Source organism: Cladophialophora carrionii (genome assembly GCF_000365165.1).
Source record: "Cladophialophora carrionii CBS 160.54 unplaced genomic scaffold supercont1.4, whole genome shotgun sequence".
NCBI classification, from domain to species: Eukaryota; Fungi; Ascomycota; class Eurotiomycetes; order Chaetothyriales; family Herpotrichiellaceae; genus Cladophialophora; species Cladophialophora carrionii.
The window spans coordinates 2356999-2372427 of NW_008481829.1; the positions used below are offsets into that span (position 1 = coordinate 2356999).

A 15429-nucleotide genomic window follows, 5' to 3' on the forward strand; every position below is an offset into this window, starting at 1 on the left:
TGGGGTACATCGATTATCTTGGAGCCCCAGATGAATCCATCTCAGCTGATCCTTCGATGCCGGAAGGAGTCTGACTGTGGCGGTGGCTCCCTGTAATTGTGCATAAACGGCCAGCTGCCCATTGGCAATCTGCACCCGTACTGTCTGGCGATGCCTCTAACTCGTAGCCTTTGCCAGCACCATCACCAGCACCTCCCCACGCGTTGCTTCTTAGACGTGAGAGGTTTGTTGAGGGAAAAAACACAGACTGAAATTTCTCGACGACATCGTCAACAAGGATCGTTATTCCACACCACAATTGGGGAGGTTAGACGCAGGGCTTCGTACATCTCCAGCATGGACGCACTGTGTCGTTTCTAGTGTAGACCAATCTCCTGACAGGCATGAAGGAGCTGCCCGTAAACAAAATCTACTACTAGAAAGCCTCCTCTGCATTTTGGTGATTCCGGCCTGGACCTGAACTTTGTGATCTGGTCCTGTATGATTTGACTTCAGTGGCTTAGATGTGGGGAGATCTGTATACGCAAAAAAGATCAAAAATTGGGCGCAATCCAGGGTTCGAACCTGGGGCCTCTCGCATTTATGCTTAGAGTAAGCCCTACTGTGTGGAGGTTAGTTGTGCTCATTACAGGACATGATTCTGGGGGATACTGACAGCGAGAATCATACCACTAGACCAATTGCGCATGGAAACCATGTAGAGTTGGTGTTGTTGTATTTGGGTTAACTTTTGGGTGTTCAAATATCCATATAAAAGAAATGAGCTGGGTTGACTAAGGTCTGTACTACGCCTAACGTTACAAGGTAATACCTAAAAGTATATACTTTACCTAATACGGTGTAGCGGATTATTGTAGCAAGCACGATTAATACGAGAACATACTAGCCGTCCGCTTAGTGTAGTAGCTTGATGGCCAGTAGGAGAAGAGAAGGGTGCACCTCTACACGGCTCGGGAACAATAGAAGGCTCCGCGAGGCTAATAGAAGGGTGTTGTTAGGGACGGCCTAAGGCGATAGGCAGAGGGTAACAGTTAAGGGTCTCAATAGTATTAGGTATCCCTAGACCTCTAGGTCATACAGGACTCGAAGCATGAGAGGAGGATGGGACTCTCATGCGAGAGGCGCGAGAGTTGTATGCGTCCTCTTGGCAGGCTTAGTAAGCTCTAGTAGCTGTTCCTGACAGGTGTAGTTAAATTAGCTAGAACGGTGTAGTTAAATTAGCTAGATTATATCTACTCTATATACTCCGTACAGGCCTTGATTAGTAAAGAACATTCTTTTAGGCATTACCTTGTATTCATTTAGCGTTAAAATAATATACCTAGTAGTGAACTAGAGTAAGGCTTTATTACCAACGGGGGTTGCCTCTCTGCGGCGGCTTGCTCTGCTCTTCTTACGCTCTACCACCCAACATCTTAAAGGAGTGACACGATGCCTGTAGTTGAGTAGAGTGTATTGCCTGTCTGTGTATGAACTATCGAAAGTAAAGACAAAACAATAAGGGAAAGGAGCACAGCCTTGCGCTAAACCTCCACTAATTAGAACGCTCCGTTATTTCGCAAAACAATGTTTTGCGAAAGGGTCCTGGAGTTTAGCGTCAAACGGTGTAGGGGCCATGCGTCGTCGACGCTTCCGTACACAGTCTACAGGCGTTCGAAAGGGCCCTTCTGGCCTCAGCACTCCCAGTCGGCTCGCTCTATTTGGTTCGACGACAAGTCATGTGCTTAGCCCTTACTTTGGTGATGCCGTGGGGATGGGCGACAGCTGGATGCATGTGGGCGTGCCATGCTTTCTGTACTGTGACTCGGCAAAGACCATCAACATTCAGCAAGCCCGAGCGCGAACGACTTCCGTGTCAATACTTTGGGCAGCTACACGCCCGAAGACACCCAATAGTGCCAAAGCCAACACCGCAAAAGACCTCTATAATTAGGTTGGTCTTGTGTCCTTGTAGTCAGTGGCGGCTACTCTAGATAACCTCTGCAACCTTGTCGAAGGAAGGCCATCTTGTCAGAATCCGCACAATGCTTGCAACAACGAACGTCCCCCTAACTATCCCTCTCCTCGCCTACATCGTGTATGAAACAGACCAAAGACCGGCAACAACGGCATCTGCGCTGATCATCCCCGTGTGTGCAAGCACGACGTTGAAGTTCCCCGCAGTCTAACTGGGAGCCTTTCGAGGTCCAACAATCGGAGGGCACGGAGGCACGCCAGGAATGGGACTCTGCACATCGTCCATTTCCCCGCGGAAGACAATGGAGGGGGCTTTGCTCATTCCATTGGGTCGTCGGATATCGTGCAACACTCGAGATTCCATTCTGGGAACGCTTATTATCCCCGCCCTTGACGCGTACTACGTAGAGTGCACGGTGCGTAGATGGGGCGGTAGATAGGGTTGCGAGCTTGTAAGCCATACAAACGTATCACAGGATAACTATAAATGCGCCTTCCTTTCCAATTTCGACCGCCGGGAGTCTCAAATTCTGTGGAACCGTGTCGGACATTGTGGGCGTATCCCAACCAACTCGCTGCACACGGCCTCTCCATCTTAAAGTACTCTTGGGACTAACTTTAGTATCGCGTCGTGTCCAAGGAGGCCTACACGGTCAAGCCTACGGTCCTTGGATGCTAGGATATATGCGAGGTATGCGGGGCTGACGCGGAAGGCGGGCGGCATACGAACAGACATTTTAGGAGCGGCCTAATTGGGAGCATCCCAGGAGCATACCTATTTTCTTTACTCCACCTGCTGGTCCAGCGAGCAACATAGCAACGGCAACATCCTTATCATCAGGGTGATAATTGGAGAACCCCCTCTGAACGTCCACACCATGAAGGCCGTCCGCCTAGTCAACTACCACCAACCGCTCGAACTCCATGACGCTCCAGAACCCAAGATCACCAGTCCACTGGATGTGATTGTCAAGATCGGCGCCGCCGGCGTCTGCCGCACCGACCTCCACGTCCTCGAAGGCCAGTGGGCGGCCAAATCGAACGTCAAATTGCCCTACACGATCGGCCACGAGAACGCCGGCTGGGTGCACGCGGTAGGCGACGCCGTGACAGGGCTGAAAGTGGGCGACAAAGTCATCCTCCACCCGCTGGTGACGTGCGGACTGTGCCGCGCCTGTCGCTCGGGAGACGACGTGCACTGCGAGGCGAGTTCCTTCCCGGGAATCGACACGGACGGCGGATATGCCGAATATCTGAAGACTGGAGCCCGTAGCGTCATCAAGCTGGACGAGACGCTCGAGCCCGTGGCCGTGGCGGCGCTGGCGGACGCGGGGCTCACTGCGTACCATGCGTGCGCCAAGGCCGCGAGGGCGCTCAGGCCGGGCAATTTCGTCGTGATGATCGGCGCGGGCGGACTGGGACACATCGGCGTGCAGGTCATGAAGGCGATCAGTGCCGCGACAGTGATTGTGGTGGATCGGAATGAAGGAGCGTTGCGGCTGGCGAGGGAGCTGGGTGCCGATCACGTGGTGTTGGCTCGTGATGGAGGTGGCGATGGTGGGTCAGGCGACGTGGTTGTGGACGAAGTGGTGAGCTTGACGGCAGGCAAGGGGGCAGAGGCGGTGATTGATTTCGTGGCCGAGGACGGTTCGACCGCCAGGGGCGTCAAGTTGCTCCGAAGGGCTGGGAATTATTATGTTGTTGGGTATGGCGAGAATATCAATGTGCCGACGATTGATATCATCTCTACGGAGATCAACTTCATCGGAAACTTGGTCGGGTCGTACAATGATTTGGCGGAGCTGATGGTGTTGGCTGCGCAGGGGAAGGTCGTGCTCCACACGTCGGTCTATAAGTTGGAAGAGTTCCAGAGGGCGATCGATGATCTGTCGGCCGGCAAGGTGCGTGGGCGGGCTATTCTTGTTCCATAAGGGGCGAGCCAGCGAGGGTGCCAGGGAGCTGATCAAGACCGGGGCTGGTACTGGAATTTTGACGAAGCACAGCGATCAACTCAAAGAGCTGTAGGAGAGTTGGACAGGTGAATCTGTGGTACTGTAGGTTCAGTTGCTATATCGAAAGCGCATCAGACTGGCTGCGCAAAAACCTGGGCAGAAGATGGCGGTCCAGCGTCTTCAGCCGCCGTTGCTCGTAGTGCAATGCCCAGAACCAGCGAAGAAGTAAATCATCAACAATACCGCCGTGGACGACTGCTGGAGAAATGGGACTCACGTTGAGCGGATGGTGAAGAACAAAGAGACTGCAACACCGGCTGGGGAGCTCAATTGGGCATGCAAGCACAGATGACTCGCATCGAACTGCGACCGCGATGCTGTTGACAGCCAGCAAGGATTGACAAGAGGTGTGCGGTAGTGGTGTTAGGGCTGAACGTATTCGGATGTCGACCGCCTGCTCGACGGAGCTGACTGGTGTTCCTGATCCCGAAAGCCTGCGAGGTTGAGGAAATTCAAGTCTGAATCCCAGATAAACACTGAACACCTGCTCTCTTAGACGTGAAGGCGCACCCGAAGCTGCCAGGTAATCACGTCAACTGCCGTATTGGCAAGAGTCGCTGTGCCCCCGATCAGAGCAGTTCGAAGCGCCTGAAGCGCAGCATCGCCGCTCTAGCAGGTCAGTGAATGTAACCTAAGCGAGCGTCGGCGTTATTAGTGATCCTGTATATGTTGTGCAGACCATGTAAGGCCCAGAAAGGGGAAAATCCACGACCATCAAGGATGCCAATACCCCCATTGGAGGCTTGTGAAAGCGGCGCAGCATCGTTCGCTGCGGACGAATGAAAGGCCCTGGGTCAACCCTGCTGACCGAAGGTTGCCCTCGTCAAAGCAGAAAAGCTCCAAGCCAGACTGGACAATCCCAGCCGCAATTCCGCAGGGTATTGGTGCCAGGAAATAAGATCTGTTGGAGTCAAGCACGCCGACGGGTGCAAAGTGACCATGCATACGCTAGCTACAAGATAGCTCCTTGGAGCACCAAAAATAGGTTTCAGGATGCTGCTGATGGCAATGGGGTAACGTGAAGGAAAACAGAATAGACACGAGGGAATGAACAAGACATTGGTGATCATCAAAGACGCGGAAGTGGCAAGGCTGAGCAACGGATGACCAGCTTGCAGCCAGCCAATCAGCAGCTCGATTGGGCTCAGCCTTGCGTCAATGTTGACATTGCCGCGGGGAATTGGGACCGCTGTCAAATCTGGAGTCGACAACCATACTTAGGTAGGATTGTACACAATTATCTGGCCCCTCTCCCGTCTCCCTACAATGGATCGAAATACCACGTCTACGAAGCCATCCCTTCCCCGTCCATCCTCTGTCGCCTCCAGCAACGCAGCATCCACAAACAAGAACCGCCAGTATGCCCATCTACACGCGCAGCTGGCTCAGTTGAACGCGCACCTTGCGGATACCGAAAACCTGTTGAGGATGACAGCCGTGCAGGCTCAAGACATGCGGTTTCTGGGAGGCTACGTGGGCGCACTGTTCATGGGCAGCGCCAAGGTTCTAGGGGAAGAAAGTGTGCAAGGAAGGGGAAACCAAGCCGCCGAAGACAAAGAGAGCTGAAGGCGTCTACCGGGTTGAAGTGGTGCCGGCTATCGAACCATTCATGGCTACAGTATATACAAGGCGCGGTGGCTTGGTCGCCTTGGGTTGTGTGCGCTGCCCAGCCTGACCGACTCGCTATAGGCAAGTGTGGGTTCGTCTGTCGACGTGTGTTCACTCAAGGCGGACTATGGAGCGAGAGAGCCACTCCCTCCATGCTGTCATTGTTCGAACGACACAGCCGAGATGCATTTAGCGAACGCAGACTTCAGCAGTGGCGACAGTTCAGGCGCATCGCCCTATCATCCCGTCCAACAGCACGTCTCACCCAGTAGTTCAGAACGGCTCTTACTACCCATGGCCTGATGTGTCACTGATTGATGCAAGACCACAACAACCAATAATCCAGGTCCAAGGGCTCGCAGACCACCGCTGTATGTGCAGATTCAGAATCAACAGGCCAACCCGCTGCGGTACCCGAATCTGACTGACTGCGCTCTCGCCCTAGTGGCCCAAACAAGCTGAAGTGCCCGGATCTTTGGTTCTCGGATAGCCCACGGAAATCAATCACCGCACGCAGTATACCTCTGCCCGATCAAGCAGGACGATGATGTAGCGGCAGGCTGTTATAGATGGACACGGTGGCCCTGTCCGCATGTGCTTGTCAGAACGTGACTCGACGATCATTCCGTTACGTTCTCTGCGTGAAGTTGTGCCAGTATGGGGTGTGGGTCGGACTCCAACGTCGCGGACAATCTCGCAGCACGTCTCCTGCCAGCCACCCAGCGCATGAACTCAGAGTAGCTTTGTGGCAAGACATTGACGGTCGCCGGTGTCAGAAAAGTATAGAAGAATGTACCAGTTGACTTTCTCTCTTGGTCTTGATGTTCGACGGGGCGCACATGCGTTCGTACCATGACCTGAATACGCGTACCACCATTGGGATCGGGCTCGGTATACGACACCCCAGCAGAGACGTAGAGTACAGAACCGACAGGCACCGCTTCCTCGAATGTACTGGGATCGAGGTTCAGGAAACGAGGGCGGGTATGCGAGAATGATGCTGCGCAGGTGAACGCCAGCTCGAAGGTCTGTCTAAGCAGATATCCTCCAAAAATCATAAAATGGTGGCGGTTTCTATTTTGTGGTTGCATGATCTGTGTTGAATGAATGGTGGTCTTGGACATAGCCAGGACGTTGGCGGGCTGCTGCTTTGGATTCCTGGAATCCGCGTACGCGAGTGAATCCGTCCACATCTTGTGGATCAAAGCTGACTCTTCGGCATCAGGGGGTTTAGCCATGATGTCTGAAGATTTGATGGTCTTTTTATGCCTGTAATTCTCCTCACCCTTGGCATACAGCGCTTTTTCGGCTGGTGTGCTGACTTGGAGCGGAGCAATGTTGACAGGCCTCTTGGTTTGCGGATCCAGGGCCACCATCGTGAAAGCACAAGTCATGAAAATGTCTTCGGGCGCAACTTGGTGACCAGGTTCTGGAGCTTTGGCGATTTGGAGAGTAACTTCCATGCTGCTCCTCCCGGTTGCAAATGTCACTTGTCCGCTCAGTTCGAGGTCGCAAATCTCCCTGATTGGATTTTTGATCGTAATTCTGTCAACGGCCGCGGTCACATTGCTCACCCCTTCACCCGTGTGCTTGTACGCGACTACGCCAGCCAATGCATCCAAGTCCATGAGCAAGGTACCGGTACGAATCTGACCAGTGTAGTTTGCGTAGGTGTCGAGAAGCCAGGGATCTTTCTGCACACATCAATTGTTGGCAAGTGGAAAAGTAGCATAGGTATTCATTGTACTGACAGAGAGCGGCAGAACAAGGCTAACGTAGGAGTCAGACATCTTCTTGGGAGTCAAGTCGGGCTTGACGCTTTGCACTTGTGATAACTCGGGGTTCTTCTCCGCCTCTTTCCTTTCCTTGAGAGCTTGAATCCAAGGCGTCCGCACTCGCATTTCCGTAAGTTCCTTGTATACTCCATCAGTGCAGGCGGACGTGGTAGCGTGAAACTGCCGTAGTGCAGGCTGTCTTCCGGCTGCCAGGCTCCGACTTGATACTTGAGCGAGCCTTGCTCGTAGCACCCGAGATACGAGATGTCGAACCATTGTCCCAGACTGAAATGAAATATCAAGTGATGGATTGTTCACGGTAAGAGATCATGATCGTATCGGCATACCACCGTCCATTTTTGAGAGACAAAAGGAAGGAGGATCGTCACCGGTGCCGGCAAAGTACCTCATCCGTGTTGTCGAAAAGTCCTCAAGCCCATGAGAGTTCCTGGAATACCCGATATGAGGAAAGATGAGATGAGGTTGGCCGGGGCGCAGTCGGATAAATGTAATTCCGGTCCGAAGGCGTGCGTATTTACCACCACGCGCCTTCACTGACCAGCATTCTTTCATGGCTACAGCTCGATGCTCGCTCCTTCGAAATGCTGAAGTATGACATCGACTTGGGAGACAGGCTGTTTACTCATCGCAGATCACATGTTAGGTTGCTAACGAAGGTCACCACCACGATCTTATGCAAGAATGCTGATCACCGTGCCATCCTGTCTGATGAAATGCTTGAACCCTGCCGTCTATGGCTTCCGAGAGCAAGATCGTTCCGTCTGTCTCTTCAACTCCATTTTGCTGATGATTTAGATCTTACACCAATCAAGTCACAGGATGTCGACTCAATCGTTACAGATCTCATTGAGAATGCTGAGGTAAGCCTAGCAGTGGCCTGAGCGGTTCTAATCCTTACCCATCCACTACAGTTGTGGACGCAGCTTGGTTATGAGGCATTTCAGGTAGAATGCCAGAGGCCTGAACGCCGTGGGGGCGAGGGCTTTCTGCAGGTGGACTTCGACCTTCAGGTACGGCACCATTCTCATGTGGACTAACACTAATGGGATTTTAGAGTCACGGTGACATTGATACCCAGTCATGGTGTCCAACGGGAGCTGTCTCCTGGGCTCTGCAGTCCGTGCGACTACACCTTCACTTTGCCGGAAAAAGCTGCATGGATACGGACCCCAGAGGCTGGACATCAAAGATAATGCAGGACCGTGTCCTTTGCCACCAGCAACGTTTTGGCAACGGTGACCATGTTGGCGAACCTCAATGTAGCAGTGTGACGGAGGACAAGTCGGCAGAAAATCAGCTCCAAGCAGGCCTAACTGGGCGTTCCACAGCCGGGCAATCCCAGGCAAGTCAACAGGTTTCCTCAAGGCAGCGAAATTCCAAACAGACGCTATTGGACAAGGATGTGTTCTCTGCATTCCTCGACGCGGCCCTGCGCTGCAGCATGTGCCCCAAGCCTATTCGCCTGGCGGCCGGTCTCAAGTGCTTGACCGGTCAGGACAGTTATCATCTTTGCGATCTTGCGCCCACTTCATTTGCACTAGACTACGTTCAAAGGCTGCAAGACCAGGCCCTGTTCATTCCAAGTATATCCAGGCTGTTAGACAATTTTGTCAACACTGCGCCATCACCGGGATCAGGCAGCGACTTCTCTCGCTCTGAACCTGGCAGCGGCATGGGAGGGAGGCACTCGCCACAAGGGCTCCAGGCGCACCTATGGGATCTTCTCAGAAATAGGGTGCGGAACCAGGAGTCTGCTCGCAGGCTGCGTCCCTTGAAGTCTTCCGAGGGTGACCGGGTACCTAATTACATGCTGGACTTTCCCCGTGCTTTTAGCCGAACATGGTGCGTTGAATCTAGAGATGAAGCTTGCCGACAATCCGAATCTGCGCCATGTGAGGCCACGGGTGAGGGGGGCCTGTTCGGTTTGCGCCTCGATCTCGACTACCAGGCTGATGGCTCCTGGAAAGCTATCCCGGTGGTAACAGCGAAAGCTCTCAATGAGGCCGATAGGAGGCCCAGCGAAGGCTGCCGTAACAGAAGCGATGGGCCAAGCATGACTGGATTCTGCGGCTACCCTGTCGAAGAACGGGCAGGCGCAGGTTCCCCACAGCACGAAAGCAGAAAGTACTCGAAAAGCGTGTCACCGATGAGTGATGTGTCAATGCTCCTCCCATGCGAAAGACCTATGAAAGATGGCGGCATAGTTGGGCATCCTCAAGCCATTGGTGGGTCGAGCTGGCTTACTCAGAATGTCATCCGCATGCATCCGCTGAGGCAGCAACAGCACCGACACGACGAATTGCACGAACAAACTTCGGCTCGGAACAGGCACAGCTTATATGAGGGGTCCGACTCTGAGTGGTGGTCAGATACGAGCGATGCAAGCGACCTGCCCCTCGAAGAGTCCTGTGGGCGGTATACAAAGTCACATCTTGACAACGCCCGCATATTTTCTCTCTGCTCCAGCGAAACTGAAAGTGTGCACGACTATCTGGACCTACGATACGACTCTGGAGAGAAGCAGTTGATAGGCTGCAGACCATCGATGTCAACACGGCAGTCTCGGGAAGGTTCGAGCGGCTCTTTGGCGGAAGTGATCGGGAACGACCATCTGTTGTGGCATATGTGGAAGCGGCGTGCAAGTGTGGCACCTCGGGGCGAAGAAGATATCACCGACATGAAGACATTGTTCGCAACAGACCCAGACATGAAGCTGTTCAATTCGAGATGGGACCTGGACCCGAGTGATATCAGCTCCAGCAGCAACGAAGATCCGATGCTGCAAGAAGCCACATACAACGTATCTCCTCGAGACAAAGCCAATTCACCCTTGACACCTAACTCGGAAAGACGGCCATACTTTGCGACTACACGACCCCCATCATCCTCGGGATATGTTGGGCGATCCGCTGCTGATCCGAAACGACGGTCAAGTCTCATCAAAAGATTTACCTGGGGTGGCCGACAGCATACGCCTCAGGCACCGGGGCTGGATGGGTCCAAGCTCGAGCAGAGGACGATGGAGGTCAAGAGGAGGAAAACTCTGGATGATTATGAGATGATGGACAAAGAGGCTAGTAACGACGATTCCAGCGACATGCTCTTCTAGACGAAGGTGACATGTCTCGTTCTTATGGCGTCCCGGACAACCAGCCACACGTCGCCTGAGGGAGTTATTTTGAGCGACTTTGTTTCAAGGTTTTTTTCAACAGTATGGGGACAATTCAGCGTGTGTGGACAAAATAAATGGGACCTCAGCCTCAGAATGAAAGTATCAGACGAAAGAGTCGGAGTCTAGGAATGCCGGTGAAGGAGCTGCTTGTACTACCATTAATGGCGACCAGGCAAAAGTTTCTCAAGTCTGTACACAGTTCACGTAGTATACCCTAATCACGAGAACACTGTAAGGGAGGAGATCTACGCTTTTACCCTGACTTTCGCTTGAGTTGACCGGCAATCTGGGCACAAAATGTGTGCATCTGATGGAACATCTTCTCGGTAATGCTCCTCGACCCCGGGACTCGTGCGAGTGGAGAGCTTCAGAGGCACCATTACAGCCCGGGCAAGGACTCCGGGGGCGCCTAGGCCCCGGCTGGTTAGGCACCCCCACTAATATTTTCCAGACGACATCATCGGCTGTCAATTCCTCAACAGTTCATGCCATGCCACGCACCGCACCCAGCAGTCGATCCAGGCACAATTTGCACACGAGCTGCAGCATCACTCCGCATGATACAACGTTACCTCACCTGGAATCCTCCATATTGGGCCTCCCCTAATGACCTCTAAGCACCGCTAACTGGTTGACCCCTCCCTGAAAGCCTGAGATTTCTTGCACGCGGTGGCAGCTGCCCCTCACTTTCGTTTCTGCTGTCATTCATGCCAAAACCAGTTTCAAGAAAGCTGGCTGCTCCTCCGTCTGGTCAGAGTCAGGTACAAGAAGCCCAGGATTTGACCTTATGGCAACACAGTCTTAGTTGGATACCTGGCACTCAGCAATACAAAGCTCAAAGCAAATTGAAGTCCCAGTTGGGCATCCCTGTCTTCTACTCTATCTCAGGTGTGGTCCTTGTCCTTGTGCTGCTCACTCAGTTCTTCGGCGCACGAGACCTCCAGCCGCGTTCATTCACGCCTGCTCCTTCGCCCGAGCCGACACGGAATCCTCTCGATCCCTTTGGCGACAGTGTCTACCGACAAGAGGCATACTTTGATCTCCTCGAGCCGGGCACTCAGTGCAGGCCGAAGTCGCCGTTCTCCTCAGACCTTCCTGTTACACACGCCTTAACCAATATGGCGCTGGAAGCCGAGGCCAAGCGCATGGTGGCGCAGTTCGAATACTCTGCAGAAGATGTGAACAGAGGCGTGCAAGAGTTCGTCCGGGAGATGGAGGAGGGTTTGGAAAAGCAGGGGACATCCATAAGTCAGATCCCAACATACGTCACATCCGTTCCTAACGGCACCGAGAAGGTAGGAAGAAAGGCCATACTGCGACTGAGCTAATACGTGTAGGGTGTCTATCTGGCCGTCGACCTGGGCGGCACCAACTTCCGGGTATGCTCCATCACGCTGCACGGGAATCAGTCGTTCTCGTTACAGCAGTCGAAAGTCCCCGTACCTCGCGCCCTGATGGAAGCCAAAACCTCCCACGAACTCTTCTCGTTTCTGGCCAAACAAATCGAGGCTTTTCTCAAGACACACCACCTGGACCATTTCGAGAAACACAAGGCGAAGCCGGGTGAGGTGGATTTCTTCGACCTGGGCTTTACTTTCAGCTTTCCTGTCAACCAAGTCGGCATCAACAAGGGCAAGCTGATGCGTTGGACAAAGGGCTTCAACATTGATGAAGCCTTGGGACAGGACGTCTGTGAGCTGCTACAAAAAGAGATAGATTCTCTTGGCCTTCCTGTGCGGGTTGCAGCTCTGGTCAATGACACGGTCGGTACCCTCATGGCAAGATCATATACTTCTCCCGGCAAGACCAGTACGCTGATTGGTGCCATCTTCGGCACTGGAACCAATGGTGCATATGTTGAGAAGTTGGACAGGGTGAAGAAGATGAAAGAGATCGACGACGCCGCGGGGGGTGCAGCAAACTACGACGCATCGACCGGGCTCATGGTCATCAACACAGAATGGGGCAGTTTCGACAATCCTCTCAAAGTCCTTCCCAATACTCAGTATGACATTGACCTCGACAAGGAGTCGGTGAACCCGGGCATCCAGATGTTCGAGAAGCGCGTCTCCGGCATGTTCCTGGGTGAGATCCTGCGGCGGGCTCTGTTGAGTCTATATCAACATCCAGACGCCGGAGTGGCGCTGTTCAAAGACGAATCGTCGCATACCAACGATATTAGGAGTACCACAACGGTTGCTGACGACAGTCCTCTATTTAAGCAGTGGGGGATTGACACGTCCTTCCTGTCTATTGTCGAGGAAGACCAGTCGGATCATCTGCGCATTACCAAGCAGGTGCTGGAGAAAGAGCTGAAAGTCGAGGCTGCTTCCACCGAGGATTGTGTGGCAGTGAAGATGCTGGTGCATGCGATCGGTAAGCGCGCAGCGAGACTGGCTGCAGTTGCACTCGGCGGCGTCGTGCTGTCGACCAACAAATTACAAGAAGATGAGACCGTGGATATCGGCGTGGATGGCAGTTTGGTCGAATACTACCCTGGCTTCGAGGAGTACATCCGAGAAGCATTCAGGGAGATCGAGGGCATCGGTGAGGAGGAGAAGCGGATAAGGATTGGGCTGGCGAAGGATGGCAGTGGTCTGGGAGCTGCTCTCATCGCCCTGGTCGCTCACAACGCAGAGCAGCCATTGTAGTGAATGGCATGGCATTTAGCTAGCGGGGGCATGAGTGCCTGTACAGCCGACCTTGGCATCCTGCAGGGGTCCCTTTGACAAGCAATTACAATGTTAGCATCTTCGTAATGAATGCCAGGTTTCGCACACTTAATTGTCAACATTATTCTTTTCAGGCACTCGGCGCTCATTTTCTGTGGTGGATTTTACTGGAGGTGGACGATGACTGCGCCTGAATTTCACCTGGATTTCAAATGTCCCTAAACTCAGCCAAATTTATGACCAACTTCACTGTGTACGGCTCAACCCTCGCTACGAGTCAAGCTGGATAAAGTCGACGCTGTGAATTCGGCCTTACCACTTTGTGCAGATCATACAAAGAACCAGCAGTGACGAGATTTTAAATCATAGAACAAGCCGACATGAGTGGCGACATACAGAGTTGGGCACTGCCGCGGCTTCAGCTTTTGCTGCCACTGGATGATGGGTCACTAAAAGAAGTGATCGCATATTCTTCGACATTGTCGAAGGATGCTGCCGCTGAACATCTGAAGAACCTACTGGGCGACTCTCCGCAAGCTCTGGAATTTATTTCATCGTTCAATGCGCGACGTGGCAACGGGAAGCCTTCCTCATCAGCTGCCGCGGAAACTGGTGTGCCCAAGCCACAAAAGAAGGCCACTAAGAAAGCGAAGGCGCCTCTTCATGCTCCAGGCCCAGCGCGCCGTCCGGAAGGCTACGGTGACATCGCGGGCGGTTACACCAAGCACTACAACACCGACGAAGACTTTGGCTTTCCCAGCAGGCGGCCCGCTTCGCGAGATCAGAATGTTGCGCCGATGTCCTCAACCCCGGAGGTACACCAAGTCCGTCAACCCAGCACAGGCGGACTGCCCTCTCGCTCTTCCGCCACCTCTCGAGATGCTTCCCCCGCACAAAAACCGCAAAAGCTCCCTCCATCGGCGGCAGGGAACCTAATCTCTGATTTCGGCTTTGCGAATGTGAAGTCGAAGCAAGCCAAGAGGCCCGCGCATGGCGGACACTCGCAGCCGCAGTCTGGCACTTCCACGCCGCATAGAAACAGCGCTACGACGACCACGTCAAATGTGGCAGACCTGACAGCGGCTATTGCGGCCCTCGAACTCTCTACGAACCCGACACTATCGAAAGAGAGGAGGAAATGTTCCTGCAATGCTTCGATACACCCACTCTTTGCAACTGCACCGAACTGTCTCAACTGTGGCAAGATCATCTGCGCGCTTGAAGGGCTACAGCCATGCTCATTCTGTGATTCACCAATATTGACCAAGGAGCAGGTCAACGGCATGATCAAGGCGCTCAAGGAAGAACGTGGCATTGAGAAAATGGCTGTTCACAATGCAGGTCAATCTCAATCTGGACGCGGTACGCCGATATTCGGAGGCTCAACGCCGGACAGCGCCTCGGGAGACGAAGCATCGTCTGCGGCAGCGCGGGCACGAGCCCATCGAGACAAGCTATTAGCATTTCAGCGCGAAAATGCTCAACGGACTCGTGTGCACGACGAAGCAGCCGATTATGATACTACGCTCACTCCCGGAACGACGCAGTGGATGAGCCCTGTCCAGCGTGCTGCGGCACTGAAGAAGCAGCAGAAATACCTGCGGGAGCTAGAGGAGGCAAATCGGCCAGAGTGGGAGAAGAAGCGGACGGTGATGAGCATGAGCGTCAAGAATGGGAAGCTGGTGAAGACTTATGGGCAAGAGAAGGCGGCTCCTCTTGTGGCAGAGCAGGACGATCAGGACGAAGACGATAACATGGAAGATCAGCATTTGAGTTTGAACACGGATGGGCGGAAGGGCGCATTCAGCAACAATCCCCTATTGACAACTGGAAAGCTGATCCGGCCGGTGTGGAAGGCGGCGGAAGGGGTTGACACGGACAAAGGGAAAGGCCGGGCGGCGGAGAGAACGAGCGTCTGGCGGAGAGTGCAGGATGATAACGAGGACAATGAGCAGTGGATTCTAGATGGCGGATTGCGCGGCTATGGAACGGAGACGAGGCTGATGGAGGACGGGTCGCAACAAGAGTGCGGCTGAGGATCAGCAGGTAGGATAAGGAACATAACAGAACATCAGACGTCAGATGTCAGATGTCAGTGATCGGACATCAGTTATCAGACATCAGATGGGTGGCGACAGACAGCCAACATACTCGTAGTACACAAAGGTAGCCTCGCCAGCCTTGTCAGCCTCGTGCTCATGCTGCAGGAACAA

The 15429-nt window shown here is 53.5% G+C and overlaps 6 protein-coding genes and 1 pseudogene across 7 annotated transcripts; 5 read left to right on the forward strand and 2 right to left on the reverse strand.

Annotated features, from left to right (window-relative positions):
* Positions 1-543: 543 nt before the first annotated feature.
* G647_05507 lies at positions 544-686 on the reverse strand (annotated as a pseudogene). The gene has a single exon. The product of its transcript is annotated as a tRNA-OTHER (tRNA).
* A 2148-nt stretch (positions 687-2834) lies between these two features.
* Positions 2835-3887, forward strand: G647_05508 (uncharacterized protein; the record flags this gene model as incomplete). The annotated part of the gene is made up of 1 exon (XM_008729836.1): positions 2835-3887. The coding sequence occupies one exon, from the start codon at positions 2835-2837 to the stop codon at positions 3885-3887; it is 1053 nt and encodes a 350-aa protein (XP_008728058.1).
* Positions 3888-5234: 1347 nt separating this feature from the next.
* Positions 5235-5534, forward strand: G647_05509 (uncharacterized protein; the record flags this gene model as incomplete). Its single annotated transcript, XM_008729837.1, has 1 exon — positions 5235-5534. The coding sequence occupies one exon, from the start codon at positions 5235-5237 to the stop codon at positions 5532-5534; it is 300 nt and encodes a 99-aa protein (XP_008728059.1).
* Positions 5535-6196: 662 nt separating this feature from the next.
* Positions 6197-7477, reverse strand: G647_05510 (uncharacterized protein; the record flags this gene model as incomplete). Its single annotated transcript, XM_008729838.1, has 2 exons — positions 6197-7270; positions 7328-7477. 2 exons carry the CDS (start codon positions 7475-7477, stop codon positions 6197-6199), a joined length of 1224 nt encoding a protein of 407 aa, XP_008728060.1.
* Positions 7478-8564: 1087 nt separating this feature from the next.
* On the forward strand, positions 8565-10481 carry G647_05511 (uncharacterized protein; the record flags this gene model as incomplete). The annotated part of the gene is made up of 1 exon (XM_008729839.1): positions 8565-10481. The coding sequence occupies one exon, from the start codon at positions 8565-8567 to the stop codon at positions 10479-10481; it is 1917 nt and encodes a 638-aa protein (XP_008728061.1).
* A 1181-nt stretch (positions 10482-11662) lies between these two features.
* On the forward strand, positions 11663-13195 carry G647_05512 (uncharacterized protein; the record flags this gene model as incomplete). Its single annotated transcript, XM_008729840.1, has 2 exons — positions 11663-11839; positions 11882-13195. The coding sequence occupies 2 exons, from the start codon at positions 11663-11665 to the stop codon at positions 13193-13195; spliced, it is 1491 nt and encodes a 496-aa protein (XP_008728062.1).
* A 401-nt stretch (positions 13196-13596) lies between these two features.
* Positions 13597-15252, forward strand: G647_05513 (uncharacterized protein; the record flags this gene model as incomplete). Its single annotated transcript, XM_008729841.1, has 1 exon — positions 13597-15252. The coding sequence occupies one exon, from the start codon at positions 13597-13599 to the stop codon at positions 15250-15252; it is 1656 nt and encodes a 551-aa protein (XP_008728063.1).
* Positions 15253-15429: the final 177 nt, after the last annotated feature.